Source organism: Nannospalax galili, unplaced genomic scaffold (genome assembly GCF_000622305.1).
Source record: "Nannospalax galili isolate Female #2095 unplaced genomic scaffold, S.galili_v1.0 scaffold1023, whole genome shotgun sequence".
In the NCBI taxonomy this organism is placed as follows: Eukaryota; Metazoa; Chordata; class Mammalia; order Rodentia; family Spalacidae; genus Nannospalax; species Nannospalax galili.
Window position 1 is genome coordinate 1046201 of NW_008349234.1, and position 11004 is coordinate 1057204.

The window sequence follows — 11004 nt, forward strand, 5'->3', positions numbered from 1 at the left end:
TTATACAATACTGAACTCTGTATAAGCCCTGTAAGACATAAAATTGAATGATTTTTTAACCTTTAAAAAAGATCTCCATTTCATTTTAGAGTATATTGTTCCTTGCAGAAAGACTCATTGTTTTTGCTACTAACACTGAGATGTTGGCGCATGCATCTCTAAATCTGTATGCATCTGATTATTACTAGTCATAATTGGTTGCACTTGGACCCTTGGCGCCTGTGTATGTCTATGAAGTCATCGGGTGGATTTCAACGGTAATGCTTATCACCAAGAGAAGAGAGTACTCTTAACTACTGAGTCATCTTTCCTGCCCCTGTATTTTGTATTTTATAATATGCTTTTAACAAAATTTATCTTTTACATGTGATCTTCATAACAGTACTGAGAGTTTGTTACCATTTTACAGATGAGAAAATTGAGAGTAAGTAGTAGAGCTTCCTTTTTTTTTTTTTGAGTTAAAGACTCTTGTTATGTAGCCCAGGCTGTCCTTGAACTCACAAGCCTCTGACGTAGTTTCCCAAATGCTGGGATTAGAAGTGTACACCTCCATGCCCCACCTCAGAGTTCTTATTTAAACTCATGCCATTCATTGATGCCCAAGGAATTTTCTTATATTTTTAAGTTTTTTCCCTGGCCAATAGTTCTGTTCTAGTAAGAAACGTTGTATGACTAACCAAAGGAACATTTTAGAGGGAAGCATTCAGAGAGCAATTGCAAGACTATTCCAAAATCCCCCCAGTGACTAGGCCCAATTCCATGAAAGCACCTTGAGTTACAAACTGGATTGAAATATCTCTGGCCACAATTCCCAAACATCTTGTTTTCTTATACTTTTAGAAATCAAAATCTGCATATAATGATGCTTGCCTAAAATCCTAGTACTTGGGAGACAGGAGGATCAGGAGTTCAAGGTCATTCTCCACTACATAGAATATTCAATATTCATGTAACCTGGGTTACATGAGGCCTTGTCTCAAAAGCAAAAAAGTCTAAATGACAATTAGAAGGTTATAAGAGAATTCTAAGTGTCAACAACATGAGTCATTAGAAATGCAAATCAAAACCACCATGAAGCCAAGTATAATGACATGCATTTAATTCCAATGGTAGGGAAGCAGGGGGAGGGAGATTGGGAGTTCTAAGGCTAGTCTCAACTATATAGCAAGTTCAAGGCCAGCCTGGGTTACATGAGACCCTGCCTTCAAAAAAAGAAAAGCAAAGCACAATGAGATACCAGTTTGAAGTCATGAAAATGACTAAAACAAAAGAGATAATGCATCTTTTTTCTTTTCTGGTGCTGGGGACTGTGTTCTAACACTAAGCTCTATTTCCAGACCAGGGTAAAGAAACTGGAACCATCATACACTATTGGTGGGATTATAAAATGGTATCAACACTTCAGAAAACAGAGAGAAATCCTCAAAATGTTAAACATAGTTATTACATATCTTAGAAATTTCACTTCTTTTTAAGGGATGGGGTCCTGCTATGTTGCCCAGCCTTGTACCTACTTCCTGCCTTTGGCCTCTTGAACTGGGACTGCATATACACACCATTGCACCCAGCACAATCCCACTTCTGGGCAGAACCATATATATGTACAGTCAGGGGAACTGGAGACATAGCTGGGTATGGTGGTGGCACATGCCTATAATCCCAGCATGCAGGAAGCTAAAGTAGGAGGGTTATGAATTTGTGGCCAGTGTGGGCTGCAGAGTGAGTTCTAGGCCAGTCAGGGCTACAGGGTAAGAGAGAGATAAAAAGAGAAAGAGAAAGCAAGAGAGAGAACAGATATACAGTCCATATGAACCTGTATCTTAATATTATGAATGTACTAAATATCACTAAGTTGTAGATCCACTAATTGCCATGTTAACGTAGCTAATGTTTTTAAACAGATGGAAAAACTATTTGCTAATGTTCTAAGAAATACTATTCATAATATTTATTCATGTTCATTTCAAAAGTGGAAACAACCCAAACATTTAATTGAATAAACAAAATGTGGTGTATCCACAAAATGGAATATTATTTGGCAATAAAAATGAACAAAGTAGTGATCTATGCCACAGTATTAATGAACTGTGACATTATGTTAAGTGAAAGAAGCCAGGCACAAGCGACCATGGATTATATAATTCCATTTAAATGAAATGTTTTGAAAAGTCAAATCTATTAGATAGAAACCAGAATGAGAGATGACATAAACTGGGAATGAGATTTATGTTTTTTAAACACATTTTTAAAGTATACTATTTTATTAAATATATTTTATTTATTATTTTTATTTTATGTATATGCATGTATTGCCGACATGTAGGTAAGTGCACCCATGTCATGCAATGCCCGTGGAGGACAGAAGAGGCTGTTGGATCCCCTGGAAATGGAGTTAGGACAGTTGTTAGCTGGCATGTGGGTGCTGGGATACAAACCTAGGTCTTCTGCAAGAACAACCAGTGTTCTTAACTGCTGAGCCATCTCTCCAGCCCTAAACACATGTTTAAAAAAATTTTTCATTTATAGCCGGGTATGGTGGCACACGCCTTTAATCCCAGCACTCAGGAGGCAGAGGCAGGTGGATCTCTGTGAGTTCAAGTCCAGCCTGGTCTACATAATGAGTTCCAAGACAGCTGAGGCTACAGGGAGACCCTGTCTCAAAAAGACCCCCGCCCCCCAAATTTATTTATTTATTATTTTTATTTAATGTGTATGCGTGTATTGCCTGCATGTAGGTAAGTGCACCCGTGTTGTGTAATGCCTGTGGAGGTCAGAAGAGGCTGTCGGATCCCCTGGGACTGGAGTTATGGACAGTTGTTAGCTGCCATGTGGGCGCTGGGATTCAAATGTGGGTCTTCTGCAAGAACAACCAGTGCTCTTAACTGCTGAGACATCTCTCCAGCTCTGAGATTTATGTTTTAAAGGAAGAAATGTACTCAGTGATGATAATGGCACAACTCTAAATATACTAAAAACTCATTGACATATACACCTAAAATGTGTGAGATTTTTGTGGCATATAAAATTATACCTCAATAGTGTGTTAAAAATAAATAGAATTAAAAGGCTGTACAGCTATGTCAATATCCAGAATTACAGGCTCTTACTCTTTTCTTATTTTAAAGGTTATTAATAATGACAAATATGTATTTTTTTAAGATATGGGAACTTAAAAACCAGAAAGAAATATAAGTTGGACTGTATGTCCCTGCAGATTAGAAGTTCTGAGTGGAACTGGTTATGACCATATCTGTCTTTTCATGACCCTCAGCTGACAGTATTAAGGACACTAGTCCAGAAGAAGCTAAAGCTATCAACAGAGAGCATTGTGCAGTGAAACGATCCTGTCACCTCAGTCTGGGTGATCCTGTCAGCTGCAGCCTAGGCAACGATGAACTCACTATTCAGACCAGGCTGGCCTTGAACTCACAGAGATATGCCTGCCTGTGCCTCCCAAGTGCTGGGAGCACAGGCGTGCGCCACCACACCCGGCTGAATCACACATTCTTATCTCAGGCAACCACACTGTCTGCATCAACATAAGATAAAACTGCTAATGACAGGAGTATATGGCTCAAATGTGGGTTTCTATGTCTAAAGTCACACTTAGTCAAATGAAGCTTCATGTTCTTTCTCTGTTAATGTGGTGTTTATCTTATGGTTTACAAAGGCAAGCATCCACTTCATCTTTGCATCTGATCTTGGGCAGATAGTTACACTGAAAAACTGATAAACTGATACCTAGGTTACCTTCCTATCTAACTGAAGGACATTTTTATCTTAGAGCTTATGGACATAGTAGACACTTTCCTGCCAACTTGAAATGGGAACCTTGCCTGTTCTGCTAGTTGTATTCTGTTCCCATCAAGTAAGGTCATTTGTGGCACAATGATTTGTTAGAGAAGACAGTTATGATTCAAATAAAGGACTTATCAATTGGGTTTAACTTCTGTTCATATGATGAAAAAGCTTCTCTGGCTGTGTGGTAATATACTGGGAAGAAATTGTGAGACTCTTGGAGTTGCCACCTTTCTGAAGAGAACTGGTCAAGATACTCATGTATTAAAATTCTGAATCAGGGAAAAACTGAGGAGACTAGAGACAGAACTAACAGAATTTCTTCCTTAAAAAAATGTCCCTCCCTCCTTCCTTCCTTCCTTGGGATTACAGAAGTGTGCCACCATTTCTGGCTGAGACCTTTTACTTTTTCAGTGCTGGAGACTGAACTCAGGCCCTCCTGCATGCTAGGCCAGAACTCTATATTTGAGTTATACCCGAGCCCATAGGATTGGAACCATCAAACACAGTAATAGTAAACAGTAGGCTAGAAAATGCGGACAACAAATTTCTTCCTGTGATTTATGTTTGAACTCAAAAACTGTTATATGGACTATAAATTTCTTGACATTAGAGACTATATATTTTAAACTTTTGAATCCTTAGTCATGAGTACAATACCTCAGTAATTGTTGACTAAATGAATCAATGAACATAAGCAGTTATTATATGCCCTCTTTTGGGTGTTCCAGCCTTATGGATATTAAGAGGAGGCTAATGTCACAGAATTTTTGCATATTTTGAAATGTCTGAGAGAAAAACTGGGATTACAACTTGATAGAGATTGGACAAATAGGTCCAAGGAAGGTTAGTTTCAAGTAAACAGTTTAGAAATCATAGCACTAGAAGAGAGCTGAATGTAGTGATTCATGTCTGTAATCCCAGCACTTGGAAGGCTGAGTAGGAGGATCAGAAGTTCAGTGCCATCCCTGGCTACAGAATGAGACCATCTCTAATAATAATAATAATAATAATAATAATAAACAGTTACAAGAAAATTGAAAACTATCTTGATTTTTAGGTATCATGAAAACCTGAAACTGATTTTTACAATATTACTGTCCTCAGAAGAGGACAGGTTATATATGGAGCATACACATGCATGTATGCATATGTTCCTATGTCAATGATAATGTGCATACATTCCTTGGAAAGTTGAGGTATCACTAAATTTAGCTGATTAACATATTTAGCTTCTCTGTAGGGGAGGTGTTCTCTTTTTAAAGGCTGAGGAATAAGGGCTGGCGAGATGGCTCAGTGGGGGTAAAGGCACTTACTGTCAAGCCTAACCAACCTAAGTTTGATTACCAGGACCAAAAGGTAGAAGAAGAGAACCAAATGCTGCAAGTTGTCCTCTGACCACCATGCACACCTTCTCCCATAAATAAATAAATAAATAAATAAATAAATAAATAAATAAATAAATAAATGCAATAATAAAGGCTGAGGTATAAAGAGGACATATGATTTAGCAGATAGAGAAAGTAATTTTAGAAAGTAGGGACTACCCTGGAATAACAGTAGTTTCATTTCATACATGTAGTGTTGAGGAAGTCTGCTGAGATGGAAAGAAATCAGGCTTTCATGTCTCTAATTACCTTAAAGATGTGTGCTTTGAGGATGTGATGTCCCAGTTCAACAGTCTGCTGTCTGTTTAGTTTCCCCTCTTGGCGGGAAAACCAGAAGGCAAGTAATGTGTGACCACTCCTGCAAAGAAAGAGACTGATTTTAGAAATTTTAATGCCTCAATTTTGCTTTGACTCTTCAGGTCCAGCTGTATCTCCAACAAAACTATGTGCTACTCAATCAGAATCTTGGGGAAGGGTACTTATTATTAGGCACATAACATGTCTGAATATTACAAATGTCATTTTTACTTGGCTTATTCCCATCCCCCACACAGACGGCATTAAGACTTTCAGTTTTATTTTCTGCCTTTGTCAGCAACTCTTACTTTACAAGTGTAAAAAGGTCAGTGCTCCTCAGGATCTCTGTACTGTCTTTCTTGTTCTGTGTTTTCACTGGACTGGTAGTCTCTTTCTGGAGGTCTTTTCTGGTCAGCCTCTCCCAAGTCTTGACCTTTTCCCTCCAGCTGAGCACACTGGAGTGCTTGCTTTGTGGTACCACCAGCAAACACTGTACACACCTCTAGTGTAGTATTTACCACGGTTACATGGTCTTTCCTCACCAGACCACGTTTCCCAATGGCACCCATCCTCCATGTCTGTCAACAGATTCCCAATCTGTTCATGAAAGAGAAAGCTCTATCTTTTTCTACCTCTGTATCTGCTTATGATGGCCAGAACTGCTTGCCTTCCTAAATCATGTGATCAGCAGGTCTAAAGACAAAGCCAAAATGAGGGCCAGACTAAGAAAACTTTGGAAAAATAGAGCCTGAGCCCTGGTATCATCTAAACTGCTCTAATTTAGGGTTGTTCATTATAAGAAGCAAATCACTACTGCGTAATCCATTTGTTTTGGGATATTCTGTTTTTTTCTAGTTTTAAGTAGTCTAGTGATATTCATTAAGTGTTAACATACACACACTCTCAAATTAATTTTTAAAATTACATATATGTGTGTGTGTGTGTGTGTGTGTGTGTGTGTACGTGTGTACATACATGAAAAGACTAGAGGACAATTTTCAGAAGTTTTCATCATATGGGTCCTGGAAGTTGAACTCAGGTTGTTCATCAGGCTTGGCAGCAAGTGCCTTTACACTGTGAGCCATCTCACTGGTCCAGTTGTGAACTTCTGATCCTCCTGGTTCCACTCCAGAGTCCTGGGATCACAGCTATGTGCCACCATACTTGGTTTATGTTGTGTTGGAGATCAAACCCAGGGCTGCCTACAAATTTGGGCAAGTATTCTACCAAGTGAGCTATATCCCTAGGCAATTTATTCTTTATGTGCCAAAGTATGTTTGTGTGGAAATATGTGTGACATATGGGTGTACTTCTATTTATATTATTGAAAGAAAATCTATATTGCTTATATTCTCCACAATACTTAACACAACCTACTGCATATAAAAACACTCACTTCTGGCCAGGTATGGTGCATGCCTTTAGTCCCAGCACTTGGGAGGCAGAGGCAGGTGGATCTCTGTGAGATCCAGGCCAGCTGGGGCAACAGGGAGATCCTGTCTCAAAAAGACAAAAAAAAAGTGCTTACTTTTTTAGGATAAAAAAACTAGACATTAGGGGCCAGCAAGATGGCTCAGTGGTAAAGGAGCCTGCCACCAAGCTTCACAGCCTGAGTTCCCTGGAACCCACAAGGTAGAAGAGAGAACCAATTTCTGAAAGTTGTCTTCTTACCTCCTCATGCACTCTGGTATGTCTGTGCCCCCCAATAAAGGTAATAAAAACAAACAAAACACAAAAACCCTGGACTTTTTTTTTTTTTTTAAATTAAAGCCACTAGCTGGATATGGCAGCATATACCTGTAATCCCAGCATCTGAGTGGAAAAGGAGGATCACAGGTTGGGGGCCTGTGTCCTAGGATATATAGTGAGGCTTTGCATCAAACAAAACAAACAAAAAACCAAGGGAGAGAAAGGATACTAGAACATCTTCCTTCTTCCTCCCTCTTCCTATCTTCCTTTCCTTACTTCCTCCTCCCTTTCTCCTTCCCTTCTTTTCAACCTGGAGAATATGAGGTGGGACATCTTAGGGAAACTTTATTTCAGTAAGATTTTGAAAGGAAATTCAAAATTTTGGCATCACAGAATTTCTTAACTTCAGTCACCTTGTTAACTTGTTTAGTCAGGCAGTGTTAATCATATGGAAAGGAAATTATTTAGCTGGAAGCATGCCTGGAAAAGGGTCATCTTTGGTGGATTCATCACTATCATCAGGAGGCTTGACCCAGACTTGTTTCACACTTACCTCATCTAGGAATTGCCACTGAATTTTCACTGAACAAAATTTGAAAGCTCTATTTGGTAGGTGGTTTGTTGTAATGGAGCACTGGAAGGCAGGCAGTAATGGGAAGCATTTATATTATATTATGAAGTATGTTGTTCTCAAGACCTCAAAGCTCTACCCAGTTAGTAACAGTGAAATTATTGGAGTTTCCTGGTGTAAGAATTGTTCCTTTAAGTGACTCATGGCTGCATAGTTGTGAGGAAAACTCCTGAGTACAGGACTCTGATCTACTTACTATGTTTTAGGTCATGAGTGAGAATCCAGGTCTACCAGGATTATAAAGGTAACAAAAAAAGCTGTGTCTGACAATGAAATGGACTTTTAGTTTAAGACTTTGCCCTAGTGATTTTATTCATTTCTACCAAGATGCTTGCATTTCTCCAGTATGGATCTGTAGCTAGAGATGATAGTGTTGGTTACTGCTGCCATTCGTTAGGCACTAAAGATAAATAGCAAGTGATGTAGGTAAGATGAGGGCAGCAACTGCCATTCATTTCTTTTTGAATAGAAGCATGGTACGTTTTAATAAAAGAATGAGTCTTCTGGGCCTTTACCTGCCAACCTAATGAGCATTCCAGAGGCTGAGGCAGGAGGACTACAAGTTTGAGGCTAGCCGGTGCTATGTAGTGAGGAAAAAAAAAACAACCTAAGCACTAAAGACCCCCAAACCAGTTCTGATAATCTGGATCTCACTGAACTTAAAGCTTATGTTCTGTAGGTTATAGTGACAGTAATTTACACGACATGGTGGCCTTTCCAGTGTACCTCCTGTAAAGTGTTGTACCTCCAGCTAACCTCCAGTCTGAAGCTGCTCTACTTCACTTGCATTACTTTGTTTCCACTTCTCTTGCCATTTGCTCATTCCTAAATGATATTCTTTAGGCTGCTCACTTCACTGTTTGCTATCATCACTGGTAACCTCTACACTGTTAAGTAATGTGGTTTTCTCTTAACTTTTGGTATTTTTCTTTCTCTATTTTCTCTCAGCATTTGTGGGGACCTAAAAGCCCCACCTTGCATAGGTCTGAAAGGAAGTTACTGGGGGTGTGGCCTAGCTTGCTTTGAAAGTCTGAAGAATACTTCCGCACTGCTGAGGAGTGCCTGATCAGCGCGTGCCCATCCTTAAGATACACCCTCAGGGGGGAGGGGGGAGTTCCAGGTGCCTTTATAAGCTTTGTGACACTTGCAATAAATGAGTCTCTGCCTGACTAAGACTCCCTGTTGCATCTGAGTGTTCCCAAGTAATGGGGGTGGCGTGGGCTGGCGAACGGTGTGCTTACTCATCCCCAATCCTCACCTCGCCGGGAGTCACTGGTTCGAACCCCCGGCATCTGGCGCTCAACGCGGTGCTCGAAGGAAGGTGAAAAGAAGAAAAGAAGTAAGAAAGAAGCAAAAAGGATTGGTGCCAATCGAGTTCGGGGTAAGCAAGACCCTAAAAATGGGTAACACAATTTTTAAGTTTGAAGACCCAGCGCTTAAAGCGCTGAGAGATATGCTTAAAAGCAGGGGATTGGATTTGTCAGATCCTGTAGCTCAAAAGGTTTGGGCAGAGGCGATTCATTTGGCTCCCTGGCTACTTGGGGCTAATATTTTTACTGGGGATACATGGGAACATGTGGAATGTCTAGCTTGACAAAGGGAGGTTCAATTGGGGGCTGATCTGCCACTGGAGTTCTACCCTATTTCGGCCTTAAAGGCATGCTTTCGGCCTGAGAGCCCTAAGCCCTCGGTGCCACCTCCTGACGAGCCTTCAGAAACCCCGGCATGGGGATCATGGGAAGGGTTTGAGGAAGAAGGCAGAAATGCAACAGAAGTGAATCCAAAAGCAGCCAAAGTAACAAGCAGCACCTTGGGTGTGCCCTGGCCAGCTTCAGAGCTTCCTGAAACCCATGAAAATTGACCCATTTCCAGGATTCTGGCCCCGCTCAGGAGACTCCTGTGAGGCCACGGGTAGAAGCATATCCTATTAATGTAAACCCAGGAGGCACATGCCCTGACCCCTGGTATCCCTGGGAGGTGAAGGATTTAAAGGAATTAAAAAAGGCGGTGGCTGAGGATGGCCGGGGATCACCCTGAGTAGATACTCTCCTCCAAGGCTTGGCTCATCAGCAGTGTACTACAAAGGATTGGTTGGAACTCACCAAAGCAGTCCTTCCTAGCCCTATATATATTACATGGTGTGCCCTCTTTAAGGAGGAATGCAGGATACAGGCTGAGAGGAATGCAAGTGCCAATCCACCGGTCCCCACTACTTTTGGGATGTTGACTGGTTCAAGTGACTGTTATGCCACAGGGGAGTAACAGTCGGGCATTCCAGCCCCATATACAGAACAGGTCAGGGTCATAGGATTAAATGCTTGGAGAAAATTGGACGAGGGGCCTACCGAATCCCCCCTTGCAGGAATTAATCAAAAGCCTGGCAAACCCCTCTATGAGTTTATAGACAGAGTGGAGAAGAGCTTAAAGTGAAAATTACCTCCAGGCCTATTGAGGGAGCAATTCACTAAACTCCTGGTATAGGATAAAATGGATGCTGATCACAAGATAGCCTGTGCTGGCCTTAAGGACAGGTCCATGGAACAATGGATAATTGCCTCCAAGGAGGTGGGAACCCAGAGGGGGAAAACCAAAGCTGTGGCTGCTGGCTTACAGATGGAAACAGAGGCTCTGACCCATGCCTTAACCCAGGCATTTAATTCACTTAATCTGGGTCAGCAGGTAACAATGGGGCCTAGAGGAATAGAAGGCCCATGTTTTGGCTGTGGCCAGACTGGCCATATGAAAAGAAATTGCCCTCAGCGAGAAAACTGGCCTAAGCCTGGAGGTGGGGTATCAAAAAGACCCCCATCTATGCCCTGTCCCCGGTGTCGCAAAGGGTTCCATTGGCAGAAGGATTGTAACTCCAGATTTGATATTGAAGGAAAGCCTTTAAACTAAGTTTGGGGCAGCCTCCAGCCCCATTGACAAAAGGAGGACTTCCCCATGATCGGCTACACTTACAATGCCCTCGGGGAGGGATCGGGGGAGGAGAAAAACCTATGGTGAATTGGACAGTCCCTATTATCCCTGGTGTAAGGCCCAAGATGGATCTTGAAATAGGTGGCAGGAGGTTTCGCTGCCTAGTGGACACAGGGGCTCATAGAACCATCCTTAGAAAGGAGGAGGTCCCATCGTGATGGCACCTAGTTTCTGGGCCCCGAATCCTAGGTGTGGGAGGATACACCCCATCAGAGGAGACTC

The 11004-nt window shown here is 41.4% G+C and overlaps 1 protein-coding gene across 11 annotated transcripts in view; it reads right to left on the reverse strand.

The window, feature by feature from the left end:
• Tanc2 (tetratricopeptide repeat, ankyrin repeat and coiled-coil containing 2) overlaps positions 1–11004 on the reverse strand; it is a 496754-nt gene that overhangs the window by 55103 nt on the left and 430647 nt on the right. For all 11 annotated transcript variants that reach the window (XM_029570133.1, XM_029570139.1, XM_029570138.1 and 8 more), the window contains one exon: positions 5436–5544. In XM_029570133.1, coding sequence (XP_029425993.1) covers positions 5436–5544 — 109 coding nt within the window. The remainder of the gene's footprint in view (positions 1–5435; positions 5545–11004) is intronic.